The sequence below is a fragment of the Neopsephotus bourkii genome, unplaced genomic scaffold (genome assembly GCF_033783945.1).
Source record: "Neopsephotus bourkii isolate Nb327-2 ecotype Australia unplaced genomic scaffold, CSIRO-AGI_Nbou_v1 NB_1572, whole genome shotgun sequence".
Classification (NCBI taxonomy): Eukaryota; Metazoa; Chordata; class Aves; order Psittaciformes; family Psittacidae; genus Neopsephotus; species Neopsephotus bourkii.
The window spans coordinates 5,319,687-5,341,201 of NW_026902048.1; the positions used below are offsets into that span (position 1 = coordinate 5,319,687).

Genomic DNA, 21,515 nt, shown 5'->3' on the forward strand with positions numbered 1-21,515 from the left:
TGCAAAGACACCCAGCACCAGAAATTTAAAAGCCGAGCTCCCCGTCCTTCAGAGCCCTGAAGAACTGGGAGCTTCTAGAGCCAAACCCACTCCCTCTGCCAACACTTGCACCAGCTCACGGAGCCTAAGAAGTCAGCCATATAGAAAGTCATATAAAAGCTTCATAGGAACAGAGGGGTTTCCCCTGCTCACTGGTGACGAGGTCACCAATGGAGCCTGCTCATCCACCTCAGCAGGAACACACATCTCCTGTGCACACAAAGTGCTGAGGAAAGAGTACAGTGATGCCTGGGTGAGCAAGCTCACGGGGGGCCCAACATCTCAGCACCCTGCTTCTCTCTCTAGGCACAGTGTACTGTGGAGGACGTCTGGAAACAGCCATTGCTGCGGAGCCACAGCCGCACAAAATGGCGCCCAGCCTGCGACCAGCGCTTCCTGGAACGCCTCGAAGTGAGGGTCGGGGCTCCTCAGCCGCCCCGCCCCCCACGGTGTGCACGTGCCAGGGCCAGGTCCTGCGCCCTGCAACCAACGGGCAATGGAGCCCCTCATGGGATGTGCCGGTGGCGGGAACCAGGCTCCAACCTGCGCAACAGGGACAGAGCCCGGCCCTGCCCAGCACCAGCGACGGCCGCAGTGCTGCTGCACCCTGTGCTTGCGGAGGAGACGCTGCTGTGGGACCGACCGGACCTGCCTGGCCCGGAGAAGGGGAAGTGGCACCACGCCAGGGGGTTATTTCTCCACCGGCTGTGGCCAGGCCTCAGGTTCAGCTGTTTGCAGCATGGTGCTGGGCTAAGCTCTGTGGGACAGAGCCCATACCCTCACCTGCCTCTGCTCCGGCTCCTCAGATCCTGCTTTTGCAGCTTTCCTGTGGGTACCCTGGGGATGAAACGAGCCAGCTCTGAATGAAACACAGACCTGCCTCCTCAGGTACTCACCTGCAGTGCTGCGGGCAGGGACACCCAGACCAGCTCCTGTCGTCCCTCTGTCTCCATCCAGCCGAGCCCCACTCCCCGCTGCAGCCCCACAGCAACAGCCAGGACCTCTTTCCATTAGGAAATCCCCACCTTTTAGACACCCAGACATGGTGTCTAAATTGTGCATCAGCACTGGGATAAGGACACCATGTATGGAGTCAAGAGCCAGAGGCTGGACTGAGCACATCTGTGCTGTTACCTCCAGCCCCAGTGCAGGAGCACTGCTCTAGCTGGCACTGGGTGCGGTATCACTACTCACAGCCTGTGGTGACATGCCCACACATGCAGCAGTGCCTCCCGGGCCTGGCAGATGGCAGAGAGGATGAGCCCTGACTCTCTTAGAGGTGATGGAGCCTCTCCTCTGGCTCCCAGCCTTGGTGGGACAAGACATATGTCAAAAGCAAGAGGATACACTCTGGGGCTACGGGAGGCTCCTGGATAACCCCCAGGTGTGCCACAACCCCAAAGGAGTCATTTAGAACAACCATCCTCACCCTGAGACCAACCACCAAGTTCGTGATACCCTTGGACTGAATTAGAGTGAACACCAACCTACCAGTTCTGTGATTTATTAATACAAAACACAAGGCATGTCAGACATGGTAGCTCAATAGTGATTATTTTAACCGGATTAGGAAGTCCTGTGCCACATGTTTTCACTTAGATCTGACCAATATTCAATAAGAAGAGAAAGAGGAGAACAGAGACAGAGGAAGGGAAGAGATACCACCACTCATGGATGTAGCAACATCTTGCTGGTCCTCTTCACCCAGGGTATTGCCAGTGGTGGGAGCTCCCCTCTGACCTGGTTCCCCTGTCTTTCAGCGTTTACATTCTTTGGGGTATTATTGATAACTTGCATTTGAAACCTGCTTTACTCTGATAATGATGCATGTGTTTTAGTGAACACATACACAGTTCCACAGCTGGGGTTCTGCGAATGTCCTCCGGGTGGTTGTTGTCCTCATACCACGGTGTCTGCTATCTGACCCCATCTTTCATGCATACTCAGTCAGCTTGAGTTACCCAATAAAAATCCATTATACATCCTGTGGAAGCTTATGAGCCTTGAACAAGGGGGCCATAGTGAACTTGTCCACACAGTACCTAAAGTGAACAGCCTTGTTCTTTGCTTCATTTGTGGTTATTCTTGCACCGTTTTCCATCATAGAAAGAAAGTAGTGTCTGAGATAAGCTCATTTTCCTGTTCTGACTTTCACACCTGCTTCCTACAGACTGTAAGTGGTGTTTCAGACACACTCAGTTTCCTGACTCTCACATTATGGTATATAAGCAGTGATTGAGACAAGCTCAATTTCCTGACACTCAGAGGGGGGGCTGTGAGGTGGGTCCATCCTTGGAGCAGTTGTGCTGCACCATGAGATCCTCTATGCCATGCACAGCAGAGTGGTAGGCCAGGTCCCCCCTGCAGGTGCGGGCAGTGCGGCGGGTGCAGGTGCGTAGGCTCGCAGCGCCGTGCAGAACTCTGGCGCCTCCTCCGTGCCCACGTGGTGGGAGCCTGACGTGGCCGCCCAGAACTCAGAGTTGCACTTGAGGATCTTGCATGGGGATGTCACTGGAAGGACAACACAAGGAGGTCAATGCTTTGCACACCTCATGTGGGACATCCCACTCTACCCCCGGCAACACACGGGTGTCCCCCTCCCACAGCCCGAACTCATGACATCGGCTCTACCGCACGATGGGGCCTCGCTCATCAGATGTGAGCCTCTCACATGACCCGAGTCTCATGCACCAAAACCAAAGAAACCAACAGGATCTGCCCCAATTTAAGCCAAGAAGGGAAAGAGCATCCAGCCATTGGATTAATGCTCCTGGGGGAAAACCAGAGTGTGGAAGAATGGGACATATTCATTAGCAGTGATAAAGATGATCGTTAATGTGGGGAGAGATGCAGTGGGGTTTTAATGCCTTTTTAGGGTTTGACATTCAAAGCTCTGTGCTGTAAGAATTACTGTGAACTGTGAGTAGACAGAGCTCTACCAAACAAAAATCTAGGTAAGCTAAACAGCTTGCACTTTCAGGCTCCCACTGGAAGATATTTGCCTAGCCCTGTACCAGGGAGGCCAGTATCCTGCAGAACCCACCACCCAATGGAACAGGCAATGCCAATGTGGAACACACGCTCCTGCTCTCCCAAGGTCACCCCTGTCACTGGGGCACTGCACCGCAGTGGATACCAGGATGTGCTGTTGGCCTGGGACATTTCCCAGTGGGCATTCCTGTGGCCACCAAACGCACACCAGTGGCCTGGGGGATCACACAACCCGCATCCCAGTGCTCAGCCTTCATTGGAACATTATAATACACATTGTTAAAGTAAGTGTTCAACCATATGCACAGATCTTACTCGGCCTTTTGAGGGCCCATTATTTCCCTTCTGAATGTGTGAGTTTACTTGGATTTCATTTACCCAAATCATGCTCTTTCAAAAAAAAGGCACAAAATCAACAATTCCTCTGTTCTGCAAATTCTACAGCAAAGAGAATTACTTGGAATTCATTTCATAAGCAAAAGCCAATTGTCCTGAGACTCTTGGGCACATGCCACCAGACCTGTTAACTTGAAAGCTTTCACTGCTAAGAGATGTTGTTTAATATCCTCTTGGTTACTAACAGGTGGAAAGTATTTCGTCACTCATATGGGCAATACTACTTGGGCAGCCTCCAGTGACTCCATTCACATGGGGCTCTCAGGAGGGGTTGAAGCTTCCTTGGGGTTGGGAACCCCCGAATTCCCCAAAAGCACAGGGGAAAAAGGACAAAGGATTTGCCAGGGGAAAAAAAATATCCCCCTTTTTCCTATCTCCCCACCCAATACGCCTTCAACAGCAGCCCCTGACACGCTCCCAGCCCTGCGCATGGGGAGCACCCTCTCCGCCTGCGCCCCGCTCCCGCGGGCTCCGGATCACCTCGTTCTGCCAGTTCTTTGCACCTTATTTGACTGCTGACGGGAGAATCAAACAAAGCAGCAGCCACATCTCCTATCAAGTTCTTTCTTGCACCGTAAATCTCACAGCCCTAACGCTTTGCAACTCAACCGTTCCGAAAAGGGCGTTAAGCAACACAGAGGGGAGCAGCTCCAGAGCTTCTAGAACACACACATGGGGTTCAGCTTACAGCTGCCGGGAAGCCTCCTGGGAGAAATGGGGTGCGGAGGGACACCACAGTGCTAAAGACAGAGCTGGAAAGGTTGTGCTAAAGATGCTACACCTATGGTTATGCAAAAGAAAGGCAGAAGTGACTTGAGAATTAATATATTACATTTAAGAAGGGAAAGTTTTACTGTATGGGGGGGTTTATGGGGGTGTCCCTCCCGTCTTCCAAAGCACCAGGCACACCCGGGAAGGGGAGCACAACGGAACCTGCCCGCCGCTGTCACAACAACCCTCCGCCGGGGGCTGCTTTCCCACCATCTCCTTCCTTGTGGGATGAGACAAAGAAGATGAGGTCAAGGAAGAGCCCGCACCGCAACTGCTTCGGAAAAACGGGGATTGGGGGGGGGGGGCACACACCGAACCTGAGCCCCGCTCGCTCCTTTGAAACATGTGGCAAAGCGCTGCAGAGAGGGAAGAGAAAGAGGCCCCGAGACAGGGACCGGAGGCGGCTGTCCAAGGGCTGCAGAAACACGGGGGAAACGCTGCGAAATAAAGAGGCTGTTCCTTACCTGAAGGGAAGATGCAGAGAAAGACAAGGAGGATTTGGAAAAGTCCCAGGGCTGTGGATCCTGCCCCTCTCCCCATACCCATCCATCCAGCTCGAGCTTTAACCACTATCCTCTCCCTGGAAGAAGAGTTGGAAAACAAACAAAAACAAGAGAAATGAGAAAAATAAATAAATAAGTAAATAAATAAATATATAAATAGAATCAATAAAAGAAAAAAAAAAGAATTGGGAGATGCAGGAACCGGCGGCCCCAGCAGACTTTTACTCCTCCTCCTCTCTTTCCCCTCCCATCGCAAACCAGCCCACACCATCCATCATCCCGCTGCCTTCCAATGTCCGCATTCTCTCGCTGTGCCTCCTCCTCCCGCCGGAGCCTCCCGGGAAGGGGCGGAGGAACGCGCTGCTCTGGGCGGGAGCGGGGAGGGCTGATCCCGGCTACGCAGTGCCCCGTCGAGTGCGGCCAGGGGTCTGTTGGTGCTGCAGCTGCTTGTACCGCAGCTCGAGGGGGAATTGAGAGGGGCTTCATCCACCCCACGGGGGTCTCAGCGCCCAGCGCGCCCTCCCCGCCTCTGCCCTGGGGTGACCGGAGCGTTTTGGGTGCCCCCTGGATGAAGGAACTTGGGGCAAAACGTCACTCGTAGAGTGAGGGGAAACTGAGGCAGGGAGACGGCAGGCAGCGGGATTGCGGGAGCGATGCCGCATCCCCTGTGACCCTGACCCCCGGCACAGGGAGCTTTGCTGCTGCTCTGGGCTCCCCATGCGAGAGCTCGGGCTGCGCAGGGACACGGCGGCCACCGGCTGGGAACAGCCACAGCTGCAGAGGCGCGGTCACACAAAATGGCGCTCGGCCCAGGACCGGCGCCCTCTGGCGCGGCCTAAAGCGAGGGTCGGGGCTCTTCGGCCGCCCCGTCCCCCCACAGGAGTGTGTAGCAGGGCTGGGTCCTACTCCCTGCGCCCTAGAACTGGTGGGCAATGGTTTCAACCTGCGCAACAGGGACAGAGCCCGGCCCTGCCCAGCACCAGGGACGGCCGCAGTGCTGCTGCACCCTGTGCTTGTGGAGGAGACGCTGCTGTGGGACCGACCGGACCTGCCTGGCCCGGAGAAGGGGAAGTGGCACCACGCCAAGGGGTTATTTCTCCACCGGCTGTAGCTGGGCCTCGGGTTCAGCTGCTTGCAGCATGGTGCTGGGCTAAGCTCTGTGGGACAGAGCCCAAACCCTCACCTGCCTCTGCTCCGGCTCCTCAGATCCTGCTTTTGCAGCTTTCCTGTGGGTACCCTGGGGGTGAAACGAGCCAGCTCTGAATGAAACACAGCACCTGCCTCCTCAGGTACTCACCTGCAGTGCTGCGGGCAGGGACACCCAGACCAGCTCCTGTCGTCCCTCTGCCTCCATCCAGCCGAGCCCCTCTCCCCGCTGCAGACCCACAGCAACAGCCAGGACCTCCTTCCGTTCAGAATCCCATTTTTCAGGGCCATAGATCTCAGTGACATTTCACTGATGGCTGCAACTTAGCTCAGCTGCAGAGACTAGGAAGGGCTGGACTCAGTGGCTGCAGGTGTGAAAAGTGCTTTTTACAATGAGCTCTTGTAACAGGGGCAAAATGGCTTCAAGCTTTGCACCGCATCTTGCCATGTGGGCATCACCGGGGATGGGTGGAAAGACTGAACCAAAGCAGCGCACAGAATGCCATTGCATCCTGCCTGGATAGAGGCACATCCTCCCGGGGCTGGGGACAGAGCGAAGAGCTCCATGCCTCCAGCAGGAGCAGCACTTCTGGAGGAAGGGGAATTCTCCCCGGACAGGGTCAAAAAGATCTTTACGTACCTGCAGAGATCCAGGAAAGACAGAGGTTGGTTAAATACATAAACATCGGTGCCATCCCAGCGAAATCCTGGTGGAAATGGGTGAGGAAACGCATGGCTTCTCCTGCTCATGTGGAAATTCCCATCTGAAGGGGTTTCCAAATCTCTGTCACCGCGGACTGGGAAGCTATTTAGAACAGGCAAGAACAACATGCTTACTCCTGCACTGTGGAAACACCTCGCGGCATGCCCAGGGCTGCAGTTAAGGGTCCTGGGATCCCAAAACAGCCCCAGACACACCATGGACAACCCCCAGACTCACCAGGGCACACTAGGAAAACTACAGACCCCCCTAGGCTCACCAGGGACACACCAGGAACACCATGGACCCTGCACACTCACCAGGAACACCACAGACCCTCTCCAGACTCACCAGGGGCACACCAGGAACACCACAGACCCCCCCCCAGACTCACCACACTGGCGCTGTTCTGAAAATCTCCGTAACACTTTTTAATATACAAGAATCAAAAGTACAGCAGTTTTACAATGTAGGAAAATTTCATACATACTATATAAACAACATATTTACATCAGAAATCACTAGGACAGTGGCATGGGTTTTTTTTTCTTCTTTCCCACAAATATAAATTAATATTAATTACTGTTTTTAGTCAACAAGTTTCAAAGTCCGTGTTTTTTTACAATAAGAGTCCTTCTCTCCCAGGAGGGGAGGCAGAGGTTGGGAGGAAATGGGTGAAAGCACAACAGTATTTTTGTGGGGGTCACTTGAGCCGTTCACGGAAGGACTGTCAGAACACTGCAGTATCCATCCTGTTGGGCACCACATCGCCTGCGCCATGCAGGATGCACCCTGCAGGACTTCCATCGTGTGAAGGACACAAACTTTACACCATTTCCAAAGGGGTCCGCCTGAAAAACTCTTGGTTTATAAAATAAAACCCCAGCAAATTGCTACTTTTTCCTGCCAAGAGGGAATCTCGCAGCTGGTTCACAAGGAAAAGCTGTACCAGATGTTGTTACAAACATCGCAGTGAAGTTTATGGCTCTGGACCTGTCCCCTCTGATCCCACTCGCATCCAAGTGACTGCGCCTGGTTATGGTCCCTGTACTAAGAGGACATAAAATGCATGTGTGTGCTCAGAGAGGACTTTCTCCCAGATCTAGTTCTCCATCTTCACTGGAACAGGTTGCCCAAAGAAGCTGTGGCTGCCCCAAACTGTGAGACTGCAGTATCAGGCTAAGGTGACAGCAGGGACAGTTCTTTGGTGGATATGGGAAAAAGCTTTTGCTGTTGCACAAGAAGAAAACCCCAACCAACCTCATACCCTGAACCCGTGCTGAGCAAGAAAACCCCCACATCTGCACACAGAAAATGCCTCTTGCTGGGGTTCAAAGTTCTCTTCCACCAACTGTAACACTGGTCTGGCCAGCACTGCCTTCTGCTACAAGTGTATGGCACAAGCTTCCCATCACGATAGCACCGCTTGGTGAACAAGAGCAACTCTCTTTGCTCCTCTGAGGTTTCCTCCATTTTCACATGAAAAGCTAATACCTCTGAAAAGAAAGGACCTCTTTGTTGAATACAGCAAGCGCCTGCAATCACAGCTTAGTGAGGAACGCCGCTATCGCACACCTCCCTTCGCTCCACAGCTCTAAAGGGGAACTGCAGAAGCCTTCAGCTCCTCCTGCACGGCTCAACACTAGTGTAACACTACTATTGCAGGGCAGTGCAGTGCCCCTAAGCAAGCAAAGCTGCCCTGCAGTTGGTGGAAATCTTGCAAAGTAAAAACATCAAAAATGGCAGTAAAACACTTCCCGTGTGTCCCGTTAAACCAGCGGGCTCGGGAAGGAGCGACAGCAGCAGGTTTCGAGGGATGCACGGCATGGAATGGGACATGGGAGTATTAGTGTTTGTTTGTGTGTGCCTGCCAAGGCACTGCCTGGAGTCAGGAAGCCAGCCCTGAACACCATCTTCCCTCATTCTTTGGGGGAAAGGACATCACAGCTTATTAGGGTCAGATACTGGCACCTCAATAGGAGGTGAAGCTTCTGTCCCCCAGCAAAGAGTCTGGAACAGCCTGGTCTTTAACACTGAGCTCCAGGAGATGATGCACCATGCTCTGGGCAGCCCGGCTGCTGGGGGAGCTTTGTGACTGGTCTCCAGGATGTGACTCTATGGAAAAAGGCCTAGGACCTGAAAAATCACCACCACCACCACAGCTACTTCTGGCCAGCAGCCTGTGCACAGCCCCTCTCATCGCACCCGTCTCCAGGCTGAACAGGGTTCTGCACCAGACACTGAGGCTCCAGTACTTGGAGGAGTGTTTGCTCTAAGTGCACTGAGCTGGGCTGCAGACTCCTGTCTCCCTCTGCCATGCTGGGCTCTTAAGACATTTGCTCCAAGGATATTTTAAGGACCCCAGTCCTGAATTCCTCATTCTCTCCCTGCTCACTTACGTGCTGGCTTTCAGTGCAGCAGTTACTGCTGACGGCAGCCCACTGCACTTCTACTGCACTCTGCTCCACCATCCTTCATCCTTCAGTTGCAGCAGAGGTTTCTGATCACTCATGAAGTGCAGAGAAATGACTTGCCCAAAGTCTAGAACACTTCAGTGGCAAGGAGATGAGGAGCCTCAGGATGCCCAGAGCCGTCTTTTGACCTTGCAGCACCTGGACCATCCCAGCTGCCCATGTCAGAAGAGAAGAGGAGTTTTGTTACGAATTCCTGAGCTCTGCCCAGTGGGAAATACTGTTCTCACCTGATCTACTTCCTACTAGTTACAAGTAATAAGCCTTTGCTAAGAAAGTCTTTTTTTTTCCCCACATATCCCAAAGCCTCTGGAGTGAAGATTTGCCAGTTGTAGCCCTAGGGATGGCAGGTCAGCCCCGCCTCTTTAGTTGCAGGAGACACAACAGCAGTAAAGCAGAGCCAGTTTCTTGAAATGGATAGGGACATGGAAATGGTAATATGGCCAGAAAAGCTACAGATTGTCACCAGCATGGCTCCAACTCCTTTGGAGTCACTGCAGGGACAGCACATCCCTCTTTCAACCAAGCTTGGCTGCTGAGGGACTCTTCTGTCCCTCTTTGAATATACCCTCCCCACTGCCCTATGCTGGTTTCACACAGCGCCCATCCCAGCCAGTTTCTCCCCAGTCCCAAAGCAGCATCTGTCAGGTAACACAAGCACAGTCCTTAAGCAGCATTGATCTGCCTTCTTGGGTTGGGAAAACACTGGCTGGGGGAAAATCCCTTGGGTCCATCGGACTGGGGAAAACAAAACCAAACTGAATGAGGCAGCAGAGGCTGGTTCCAACGTTCAACAGTGGAAGAGGGGAAAGGAAACTGAGAGTTAAAACACTGAGAGGGGACAATTCCCTTGGGTCCATTGGACTGGGGAGAACAAAAACAAAACAAGGAATGAGGCAGCAAGGCTGGTTTCAACGTCCAATAACAGAAGAGAAGAAAGGAAATGGGAATTTAAACTGGAACAAAGAATGAAGGGGAAAATGAGGGGAAAAATGAGGGAAAAAATTAGGGGAAAAAAAATCTTCCTCTACCTAATCCCTCAAATTTCCTCCCTGACCAGGAAGATGATAGCAGCATGTTCAAAGTTTCTGGTTGTTGTCTTGGAGAAAGCAGTAGTTGTTGCATCAAACCAAGTATTTCAGATGTCTGCCTTCTCCCTCTCAGTCACTTTATGTTTTCCGAATGTTCCAGTTATAATCTGGATTGGTCTTCTGTTCTAATGACCTATCCAGAGGTGACCTGTGATCCAAAGGTGACTTGGGATCAAGGGGGGATTTCTGAGAGGGGGGTGAGCGAGGGTCCGACACTCCAGCGTGAGGTGGAGGGAGAGGCTGTTTGTAATCTCCCGATTTGTCTGTGTGGAAGGACCGGTAGTGGTCCGAAGGTCCTTGGCCATGGTATCCCATGGGTGGCCTGTGGTCAGACATCCTCCTGAAATCCTGCTGGTGGTAGTTCTGAGGCCTGAACTCATCAGATCGCCGACGCTTGGAATCGTGGTGATGCCTGCAGAAAGAGAACGAGATGGATGGAGAGCGGTTCCCTAAGGAAAGCCTGGCCATCACAGTGCTTCCCTGCACGTTCCTCCCAGCCTTTCCAAGAGGAGAGGGAATAATTACCTGTCGTAATAATCTCGGTGGCCTCGGTGGTCTCGATCACTGTTGTACTGTTCGTATGGCCTCTTGCGGGACAGGTTATTGGGTCTGTAGCTCCCAGAGCTCCGGTGGGGCTCTCCACGAGATCGCCGATCCCCATAGTGGTGGTCCTTGTACCAGTGCTGCTCGTACTGGTGATGCCGCTCCCCGCCCCACATCTGGTTGCTGTTGCCACCGTAGTTGAACTTCCGATCCCTCTGCCATTCCCCTCGGTCTGCAATGAGGAAAGCACCACTAAGTGTCTTCCATGCTCTAGTTTAATGGGCTGAATTCTCAAAGAAATGGTAACCTGACCAGGTCCCAGAAGAATTTGTGTCCGAGAGCAAAGAGCCATTAGGTTACAAGGGATGATTTCTCCTGGCTTGCAGCACTCACCCGTGTTGCTGAAATGTCTCTTGTTTGGATGGCCATAGTTGTCCCGCGGGTGCCCGTGCATCTGCTGCTGGGCGTGAGAAGGGGGCAAATGGATCTTCTGGGAATGAGGGTTGTGAGGCACATGAGACTGGGACATCACAGAGTCGCGGCTGGAGCCTGAAGGCTCTGGGCGGAACGGCTTCTTCATGCTGGACATGTCCTCCTTCTTCTTCTGCTCCTGCAAGGTGGAAGAGAACGTTACAGCTCCACTGCTCCTCCACCAAAGGATTCAGACTATGGGAGCAATGGCCTTGCCTGGCAGGCTCTGGAATGTTCTTCAGAGACCCCATGCTGTGGGCCACCCACCTCTTTGAGCATTTGGAGAACCAGCTGTGCCCAAGAATGGTATAAATGGCAATGGCACAAATGTAATGGAGGACAGGGGCAATGTAGCCCCACATGGCCCCGCTTCTACATCCTGTTTCTAAAGGGCTGTTCACTCTCAAGGTCAACCCAATGTACCACACCACATAATGATTTCTCTTGGTCAGAACAGCCAGAACAAAGTGACCAGTGCTGTCAGGTGACGGGAGAAATGCCACGCAGGAGGTGGGCAAATGCAGCCAGACTGATGAGATGTTAAGAAAATCACAGACTGTCAATAACAACAAAGCAAATGCATGAAAGAAGTGACACTCCGAGTGTGACAACTCTTAAGGGAAGCAACCAAAGGGAAGGCACTTCAGGTCTCACCTCCTCTTCCTGTGATCTTTTCTTATGAGCCATCTTGTAGAGTTTGTGCAGTTTTCTGGCATCAAATTCTGTGAATTTTGACACAAATATCCACAGGTTCCTAGGAGGACATGAACATTTTCTGTTAGATGCTACATCAGCAGTTTAAGTGCCAACTGCTTTCAAGCCAACATCAAATCAGATCTACCCTCCCTGGAAAACAGTCTCAACCCAGCTCAGGACAGGATGAGCACGAGAGTTGGAACCATGTTCTTGAGAGCAAAATAAAGAGGTATGCATTGATTTATTTAAAGTAGCTCTGAAGTCAGTTCAGCTGAAACCAGCACAAAGACAACAGCCACAGACTGAGTGGGCCAGAGGACACAAGATTCCACTTGTTCAATAAGGGGCAAATGGCGAACTCATCCACATAAAACCTAGCAGCCTCTGAGGACCCTTCTTAAATATCACAGACCAGCCAAGCAAGACAACAAAATGACCCCTCACCTTCTCCATAACTTGATATGGTCCTGGTCAGTGTAGGCTTTAAGGCACTCAGAGATGCGGTCCCCAATTTTTAGGAGGCAGCTGCGTGTGTGCTCCAGCTGTTCTTGAACCGTCAGTCCCTTATCAGGCTTATCGAGTTGCTTCAGTGCTTTTTTGACTGGTCTCATCCTTTCCTTGCACTTGAAAAAGCAAGAGAGCAGAAAGTGATTCCTTTGGCACAGGGCTCTACACTGCTCCTTTGTTCATCAGAAAGCAGGAAGAAGTGCTCTCATGAGCACGAGATACAAGCTTTATCTGACCATTAGGCAAGGAGCAATCAGAATCACAGAATAGTTTGGGTTGGAAAGGAAGTGCCATTTACAGCAGCTGCTAGTAGGCACAGAGGAGGCTGGTGGATAACACATGCACAAGGTTCCACCATGCTCTCACATCAGCCAGAGGACATCACTGTGGGACACTGGGACAGGCCTCACACCCTGACATCTAAAACGCACCCTTGGATAACATGGAAGCAAACCCTGGCTGCCTGGCTGGGCTCTGCCACTGCCCTCCCATCTCCCAAGGAAAATACTCACTATACTGAATGTTTCTTGGTCCAGATCATCATCTTCCTCTTCCCCAATGGGAATCGGTTCACTCCCTGCAGTAATGTGGACAGGACCTTGTGATCTCTTCCCTTTATTTCCCGATTTGGCTTCACCACCTTTAGGCTTTACAAGGACAAATTACACACATCACATGAGGAGCCAGATCCCAAGTGATCCAACTAAACCTCTGCACTGTTGTTACTGGCAGTGGTTAAACCCCGAGCACTGCCCCTACAACTTTCCTCCCAAGATCCCCAACTGTTTAGCTGCAGTGCCTCTATTTATCCCTGTGGGAGTAGAGACAAGTCAAAGACAACATTTTGGACATGAATAAGATATTCATACTCATGAAAAGAAAACCAACGTTGAAGACCTGGAAGAGAGCTTAAGCTAAAGAATATATATCCCTTGCAAAGGACAGAACTTAGAGTAGTCTAATGTCTATGAGGATCTTCAGCTTCATGTGATGTTACTAGTCCTCACACCCTCTGGAAAGCAACCTCAAATCATGGCCTGTTAAGAGTAAACTTTGATCATAACAAAAATCTCTGGAAAACAAACTTTCCCCGATATAAGTAACCAAACTTCTTGCTTTGCACTTACGACCTCAGTGTCAAAACGTAGTGGGCAGGGTGTACATACCTGTTCCTTGGACAGGTACTTCACATCATTATTACAGAAACCCTTCCAGTTTGAACCCAGCCTCAGGGCACTTTTACCCAAAATTCAAGGCACGTTTTAGTCCACAACATCCCATTGATGTCGAAACACTCATTGTAGCGAGTCCTGAACAGCTCAAGGCCAACTTAGTCTTGATGGTGTGGACATTTGGGATATTTGGGGTGAGCTTAGATTAAAAGGGAATACAGACAAAGAGCTGCCAACCCTGTGATAAATCACAGCTGAACAGAACTTTGATCTGAGTGCTCCTGGCTCTTCCCCCTTTCTTCCTTAACATCATCTGTTTGGCCATACTGCTCTCATAGGGACAGCTGTATATGAAAGGCAGTCTCACAAAATCTCTTCCTTTTTGCTCACAATGCATCAAGCTTTGGGATATATTCCCCTTTTCTACTTTTTATTGCAATTCTTCACAATAAGAATTCAGGAGGGCTGAGAAAGGGATAATGCCTCACCCCTCAGTGCTTCATTGATGTCTCTTCACACAAACTTTTAATGAATCATAAGCCTCATAGCGTACCCTTTTGCTCAGAAATCTTCCTAGCTCTTAAACTGCTCCCCAGAGCAGCACATACCTTCTCTTTCTTGTCTTTTGCCTTCTTTTTCTCCTTATCACTTTCCTTTTCCTTCTTAGTGGTTGTCTGTTTTTCCTTGTTCTCTTTGTTCTCTTTCTTCTTCTGTTTCTTTTTCACTGGGCAATTTTCCAAGCCATCCTCCTAGAAAATCAGCACAAAGTTGGAGGCCCTCACCTCACATAAACTTTCTTCCATAAAACTTCCATCCTTGAAACAGGCAATTTTTGAGGTCCCTCCAAATTTGCCCTCACACCTCTTTAGCCAGACAGCAAGCCCTGCTGAACCAGCTGCAACCCTTGACTAAAGCACATACAAAATAGATGAGCCCAAATCTGTAACTAGCTGGCACACTGTAGATAAGCACTGCTTCCCTCTGCCAGCTCTGCTCGAGAACACTCAGCCCCTAAGGTAGATACTGATCAGCACATGAACAAAAAGTCAGACTACAAGCCAAACCGCTCAAAGACAGAAGGTTTTCTAAGCAACAGCACGACCTCGGTAAACTCCAGCTTCACCACTGGCTGATGTACTGAAAAGGAGAGGAAAACAATTCTTCTTTCTCTGCTTTATAAGGGCAACAGACTTTGTCCTGAGACAGCCTTTCCTCCTAGTCAAGATGCGGATCCATTCTAGGATCCCGCAAAACAAAGCACTAAAAGAGTGGGTGGGAAAGGTCCTTCTTTCACCCCCACAGCTGTAAATGTGTTTTTGTGTTTGCCAGTCTCCTGCAATAACAACACACCTTAAGGAAACCTGGGAAAACCACTACCCACCAAGTTGACTCACCTTGACTTCACCTTCTTCTGACTGGTTGTCTGAGTGCCGAGGAGAGAGGAGTTCATTCCCATGCTCATCTTTGACTTTGGGAGCCTTGTTCTCTTTCTTTACTCGTGGTTTCCTCTTCTTTAGCTTGCCCTGGTGAAAACACAGAACAAGTCAGGGCAAACAAATAGCTACAGCTACTTCCTGGGGACATACCCCATCTCCTGAACATCTTACAGACAGCTGCAGGACCTGCAGGGCAGCAGGAAGCCTCATGAGCCCATGTCCTTCAGTTAAATGTAATGGTTCTCATTTCAGTATTGCAGTGCAACCAGCTAACAGACAAGTCTGTATTCTTGCACTTAAGTGATGTCCAGTGACCTGAGGACACACACTGTCTCCCACCACCAGCCACTCAGTCATCCCGAAATCCCCAGAACCAAGCAGCTGCATTTCACCTCTTCCCCATCTTTCATGTTTTCTTTCTTGTCCAGGTCTTTCTTCAGCAGTTTCAGCAGATAATCAACTCGGGTCTGGAGCTGTTTTCCCTGAGGTTTCTTGTCTGTCTCAACAGGTAGGATCTTTGATAAAAAACAGAAAAATATATAGCCAAATGCACCTAGAAAACCTTAACAAGAGATACACATTAGCAACAGTCCTTCCAGGCCCAGCAAAGGGTCAGAGATGCTGCATCTTCTGAAAGAACAAGAAGGTTCAAGCATTTCTATCTCTCACACAGACTCTCCCTGTCTAGCCAAAACCAAAGCTCCTAGTGAGCAAGCCAGCATCCCTCCCTTGGCCTTTTGCAGAAGTGAAAGGAGCCCAAGGCAGCTCTCTAGATTCTCTATGATCCTTCTTGTAAGTATGCAAAGGAAGAAAAAATACCCCAACACATTTGCAAAGTGTATTTAGGTTGCAAAACTGAGTCCCCTTTCCTTGACACATCAGATTCGTTGTGCCTTTTCACAGCGGGCTGGTCCCCTCTGGTAACCAGAGACATTGCTACTGCAATGATAGAGATGCAGCAAACAGAGCTGCAAGGTGCCACTCTGTGGATGAACTGTCTCAGGCTGCCAGCCAGGTTACCCTCAGGCTTCATTGGAATTTGGGTGGCATGGCTCAGACAACTGCTTCCATAGGAAAATGCCTTTCTGAACTTGATGTAGAAAGGCTCCCAGCCACAGGCTGATCTATGATATTTTACTGCCCATCAAATAACACAACTCTGCTTTCCATCAAGCAACATTCCATGGAGGTCACTGCTTTCCTCATTATTATTAATTGTTAATTTTTGAAGGGTTACAAACAGAAACATCTGTTTCTGGAGTAAATCATACATGTTCTCTATGAACAGTGGACCCAATGCAAGCACCAAGCAAAGCCACCTACCTTATCAGATAGCTTCAGTTCCGGATCTGTTTTAATTAGTTCCCAGTTTCCATATCCATGCTCGTAAATTCCCACTAACAACCGAGAATCCTCCTCCACTCCCCAGTCGACATCAAAATGGGCTGCTTTGACCCGACACGTCAGGCGGTACCTGAAAGTATTTCAGACATGAGCTGATTCTGATGCTCTGGGAGATAAAGCAAATCCACACAGCTTGTTTATTCCCTCTTCCCACTACGACGTCCAGATTCCTGAGCCTCTTTCTGCATTGCCTGCTTAGCCAAACTCACTTCTTCCTTTCCTCTGGGTCCGCAGGAATGGATTTATGCAGCATTTCAAACTCCTCTTCATGCTGGATGATGGACTTCACATTGACTTGGACACCAGAAATCTTCATAGTAGGACCTCTTCTTTTCCCAGGCCCTTTCCCTGTTCAACAACAGAACACAGCAACTAAGGGAACTCTTGTAGGAAGAGGTGCCTCTGTAAAAATGTCTAGGCAGATCAAGGCCTTGCCCTCAACCTCTTCTTCAAACAGCAGGCCCAAGGTAAGTTTTCTGTCACTAGCTCCCTTAGATCTACAATCCAGACACCTCCATTATCATCTTAAAAACACATCTAAGGACACTGGAGCTGTTGCTTCAGTAGTTTTGTTCAGCTGCAGCAGGCAGACCCCCAGCAGGGAATCCAGCCCAGACCCCTCTACCGCCAAATCAACAGCACAGAACAGCTATACATAGATCAGTTAATGATGAACTCATGTCCATCATTATCATAGAATGGTTAGGGTTGGAAAGGACCTTAAGATCATCAAGTTCCAAGCCCCCTGCCATGGGGAGGGACACCTCGCCCTAAACCGTATTACCCAAGGCCTCGTCTAACCTAGCCTTGAACACTGCCAGGAATAAAGCATTCACAACCTCCCTGGACAACCCATTCCAGTGCCTCACCACCCTAACAGGAAACAATTTCTTCCTTATATCCAATCTGAACTTCCCCTGTTTAAGTTTTAACCCATTACCCCTTGTCCTACCACTACAGTCTCTAATGAAGAGTCCACCCCCAGCATCCCTACAGGCCCCCTTCAGATACTGGAAGGCTGCTATGAGGTCTCCACGCAGCCTTCTCTTCTCCAGGCTGAACAGCCCCAACTTTCTCAGTCTGTTTTCATACAGGAGGTGCTCCAGTCCCTGATCATCCTCGTGGCCTCCTCTGGACTTGTTCCAACAGTTCCATGTCCTTTTTATGTTGAGGACACCAGAACTGTACACAATACTCCAAGTGAGGTCTCACGAGAGCAGAATAAAGGGGCAGGATCACCTCCTTCGACCTGCTGCTCACGCTCCTTTTGATGCAGCCCAGGATACGGTTGCTTTCTGGGCTGCAAGCACACACTGCCGGCTCATGTTCATTTTCTCATCATCAGTTGATGATTAGCACTCTGTGAAGTGCTAATTGTGGATCCTGCTTTACCATGGAGCACACAGCACGTTTGACTCCCAGTCCAGGGGCAGCTAAAATACGACCTGTTTTGCCTTGTGGGCCAGCATTAAGCTGATTACTTAAGCCTCGCCCAAAAAAACTCATATTTAGCAGAAGCCAACAGACCCAAATGCAACTTTCCAGGCTGAGCAGAAGACTCAGGGGTTTCCCTCCATTGGTAAGATGGAGAAGTATGCTTGCTCTTCGCTTTTAAATCACACTGTGGCATGCTTCCCTGCCCCGCAAGGGCACGGTTTTCTCCCCAGCTCCATGCAACTCTCCCAAAACCATCCCAACAGCAGCACAGAACCCTCTTGCTTACCTTCACCTGGATTTTCTTTCAGTTGCTCCTCATATTCTTGCATTGCTGACACACAGCTATTGTGGATGAGTTCCCCTAACCTTTTCAGATCAGCCACAGACTTATCCACCAGCTCAGCATCCCGGGCAATACACTCCAGCCTGGAAAAGGGGGAAAAAAAAGGTTTGTATTTGATAAAGCATACGTCCTCCCTGCCACTTCCTGGGCAAGCGTTTCACAGCTTTTAGTAGTCACTGCTGTGAAACCTGCACAAGTCAAGGTTGTGCAGGAAACGACACAGTTTTAGTCTATTTTTCGGGTCTCTCGGCTGCAGTACAGAGCAGATGTAGTACAGCTGATCCAACCCTTTGGATTTTCTAGTATTCAAGCAAAGGTGAGAACTGTCTATCTTGGGCACAGTAGGCACCTCCTGTGACTGTACAGTGTTCCTTTAGCTTTCTCAGTTCTGTATTAACTCCATTTCATGGTCAAAAGCTGCCATCTGCTGTCCCGTTTGTCTGGCTGAAGTTAGTAACAGCAAGTAACATTCCATTTGCCAGCCTTGTGTTTCACAACAGAAAAGTACAACCAGATGAAAACCCAGTCATTTCTCATACAACACATGCAGGGATCCCTGCCTCAGGTCTGAGACCTCAGCAAGGGCTACAGCTTTCCAGAGCCAGCACACATACCCATCTCCCTTCCTTCCTCACTTATGCTGCGCCATAGCACCCAAGCTACGCAGACCCTTGCTTGAGGACAGTGTGTGCCTCTCCTTGCTTCCCTTCAAGAGAGATACAGCAGCCAAAGAAACATGCTCCAAATTCAATCTTGAAACTAACATGCATGGTAAAAGCTTGCCAAACATTTTGGGCAGCATTTGCTGTTCAGATAGCTGCTCCCTCTCCTTTCCAGACAGAGCGGAAATGCCCAAAGGCCCAGGCTCTGCCAGCAGGATGATGTTGTGTACAGCCCGGCACCACTACTGTTCTAGCTGGGTTCTGGCCAGCATTCATCAATGCTCATCAACTAAGACATGAAGGACTGTATGGCAGGGCTGGGGTTACTGACATATGACAGCAAGGCTTTGTGCTGCCCATGGAGGTTGTATCAAACACCTATAACAATGTTTATGGCTGTGCTTTGAAATCCAACATCCTCACATGATTACCCCTCTGGAGCTGGGCTAGGCTGGGACTCACCGTTCAAGAGGCAATCCAAACTTCTTATAAGCCTTGATAAACCTAGGCAAAAACCAAAACAAACAGGAACTAAACCAGCTGCCATAAAAAGTGGGTCCAACATCAAACACTTCAATATATTAATTACAGCCTGTCACATAATCAACCTTGCATTCCACACTGATCAGCTAAGCACCTTTCAGCACCAGGAAGCCTAATTCATTAGTCCCCACAAAGAGTTATGTGACCTCGGCTGCAGAAGAACACAACATTATTGTGAATGTTGAATGTTTGACAGATGAGCGGAAGAAAAAAGAGGAGAGGCATAACCACAGTGTAAAAACAATTCAAGGAAAGCATTGGCTCACACCAGGATGGTAATTATTAACTTCATTTTTCCAAGGAGAAAAAAGAGCCATTAAATCAATGTCATTAGCAATTGTAATGCATCACACAAGAGCCAGATGTGCAATCCATCACAGACGTTTGCAGACAAGGATTGCTATTTAGTTTTAGGTCTTATTTTTATGGTGAAAAATCACTGCCATGGCTAACAATTTTAAGGCAAAAGTCAGACACCACTGATAGGACTGAACAAGTGCCTTGTGCTGGGATTAGACCCAAAGGCTTCAACTACAGATTATTTTTCAAATGAGTTAATTTTTTCCCCTTTTTTCCATCTTGTGCTCTTTCAGCCTCTTTCTGCTGCATCACAGTAACCTACGTGGCTGTTAGCTTTCACTTCACAACACCTCCTTCCTGTTCTATGTTTTCAGGCTGGGTATGGAGCAGCTACCACAATCCAGGAAGTCTGACCATCTCCTGCTTAAGAATACATCAGCTCAGAGATGAGAGTTAAGGAAGGCTCAAAGATCTTTGGGAAAGGCTTGGGTATTAAAAAATATGAGAAGAAAAGAATTTAGCCATCAGCTGACTCAGGGACTGATGGTAAAGAAGAGGACACACAACCACTGGGATCAGCAGGACCAGTGCTTCTCATGGGGGCACTTTTACTTATAGCATAAATCAGCAGGACTACTGCCAGAAACATCAGGAGTGCCAGAGTCCTTGGCTTCTCCAGCTCTATCTCATGGCACCTCATGTGCAGTACGGAATTAGCTCAATCCACTTGGCCCAAGAAGGGCAGTTACAATAAGGATTCATTTAGCAAGGTACCAGCTCCACTGCAGCCTAAGGACAACCCAGTCCATTTTGCACAGACCTGAATGTTAATGTCATCTGGAGCAAACTGCACTATACAAAGGTGCAGAAGGTGGCCCAGTGGACCAGCCCCTCCTAAACCACTGACATGCTTAGAGGTGAACCATTCCTGGATTAATCTGGGAATCCCGTCCACCTGCATGGGATTTCTGTATTTATTTCCTGAACTGTCTCGTGTGCCCAGCACTGACCTCCTGATTTCAGCATCAGTAAACCCTTCCACAGTGTCTTTTCTAACACTCCGAGGACGTCCCCTGCGCTTTGGTCTCTTCTCATCATCAGTATCGTCAGTCTCGCTTTCTGATCCAGACGATCTCTGAAGCCTTCTCTTCGTTTCTGCATCTGATTCACTGTCATTTGTCTGCGCCTGTATGTGCCAGAACAACAGCACTACAGTTAACAACTGTAATCTGCCAACATTTTCTGTCTCTGTCATGCACTGGCACTTTTACATGTTCAATTGTAAAACACCTCAGCATCTCTTCCTGAAGATGCAGGAGCCCATGTAATCAACCCAACGAGGCTGCACACCCTTGCAGCTTCCAGCTAGCTGCAGCCCTGGTGGTTACCCTCCATTAACATCCTTCTCAACAGGAGTTTCACAGTTGCATTTTGATTTTCTAAGGTCTAAGATGTAATAAAACACGTTGATTACCATAGGTTTCTGCCACAGTCCCTTAGGCTGTTTTGACAACCAGGATACCTCAGAAATGAATCTGGGGTCATCCAGTATGAATTATTCTTCTCCCAACTTTTTACCTCAGTGTTTTTCCCCAGCTCTTCCCAGAGAACAGATCAGAAGCAGTTAAAGCCCCCTGTCCCAGAAGAGTTTCCTTGCACAGTCTGTTTTCTGTGCGACTGAGGTAGATCCCATCACCTAAAAAAGAACCTGGGAAGGCACCACTTCTTTTGCCTGCAAGAGCCACATTTAGGAAAGAGAAGCCCAGGAGCCCCCAAGGAAAATGGCATCGACTGCAGTAAAATCTGCATTCCACAGTTTGATGTTTTGCCCTGTACATGAGTCTATTTTGTCTGCTAAGACAAGTCATACCAATACAGGCTCTCACACTGCAT

General features: G+C 49.7%; 2 protein-coding genes across 5 annotated transcripts in view; both read right to left on the bottom strand.

Moving 5' to 3' along the window:
• Positions 1-1,835: 1,835 nt before the first annotated feature.
• Positions 1,836-6,640, bottom strand: LOC133221890 (repulsive guidance molecule A-like). 2 transcript variants are annotated; one of them, XM_061371097.1, is made up of 3 exons: positions 6,487-6,640; positions 4,662-4,777; positions 1,836-2,550 (listed from the first exon to the last, which is right to left on the bottom strand). In XM_061371097.1, exons 1-3 carry the CDS (start codon positions 6,594-6,596, stop codon positions 2,363-2,365), a joined length of 414 nt encoding a protein of 137 aa, XP_061227081.1. In that variant the 5' UTR covers positions 6,597-6,640; the 3' UTR covers positions 1,836-2,362. The 2 variants fall into 2 exon arrangements, 1 of the variants encoding a protein (XP_061227081.1); XR_009728097.1 differs by lacking the exon at positions 6,487-6,640 and adding an exon at positions 4,969-5,037 and having other exon boundaries at positions 1,837-2,550.
• A 2,346-nt stretch (positions 6,641-8,986) lies between these two features.
• The window catches only part of CHD2 (chromodomain helicase DNA binding protein 2), a 66,474-nt gene continuing 53,945 nt past the window's right edge, over positions 8,987-21,515 (bottom strand). For all 3 annotated transcript variants that reach the window (XM_061371292.1, XM_061371291.1, XM_061371293.1), the window contains 14 exons: positions 20,633-20,808; positions 19,242-19,283; positions 18,061-18,200; positions 16,547-16,685; positions 16,257-16,407; positions 15,326-15,448; positions 14,892-15,020; positions 14,106-14,246; positions 12,838-12,972; positions 12,263-12,441; positions 11,777-11,876; positions 11,045-11,261; positions 10,634-10,883; positions 8,987-10,520 (listed from right to left, as the gene is read on the bottom strand). In XM_061371292.1, coding sequence (XP_061227276.1) covers positions 10,187-10,520; positions 10,634-10,883; positions 11,045-11,261; positions 11,777-11,876; positions 12,263-12,441; positions 12,838-12,972; positions 14,106-14,246; positions 14,892-15,020; positions 15,326-15,448; positions 16,257-16,407; positions 16,547-16,685; positions 18,061-18,200; positions 19,242-19,283; positions 20,633-20,808 — 2,256 coding nt within the window. In that variant the 3' untranslated portion in view covers positions 8,987-10,186. The remainder of the gene's footprint in view (positions 10,521-10,633; positions 10,884-11,044; positions 11,262-11,776; positions 11,877-12,262; positions 12,442-12,837; positions 12,973-14,105; positions 14,247-14,891; positions 15,021-15,325; positions 15,449-16,256; positions 16,408-16,546; positions 16,686-18,060; positions 18,201-19,241; positions 19,284-20,632; positions 20,809-21,515) is intronic.

What these genes read in the sequence shown, in the direction of transcription:
- LOC133221890 (XM_061371097.1), bottom strand. Translation starts at nt 6,596, where the DNA reads ATGAGCAGGAGAAGCCATGCGTTTCCTCACCCATTTCCACCAGGATTT. An exon ending in TCTTTCCTGGATCTCTGCAG is followed by an intron (nt 4,778 to 6,486) that starts GTACGTAAAGAT and finishes CTCTTCTTCCAG; the next exon opens with GGAGAGGATAGTGGTTAAAG. An exon ending in TCTCTGCATCTTCCCTTCAG is followed by an intron (nt 2,551 to 4,661) that starts GTAAGGAACAGC and finishes TTGTCCTTCCAG; the next exon opens with TGACATCCCCATGCAAGATC.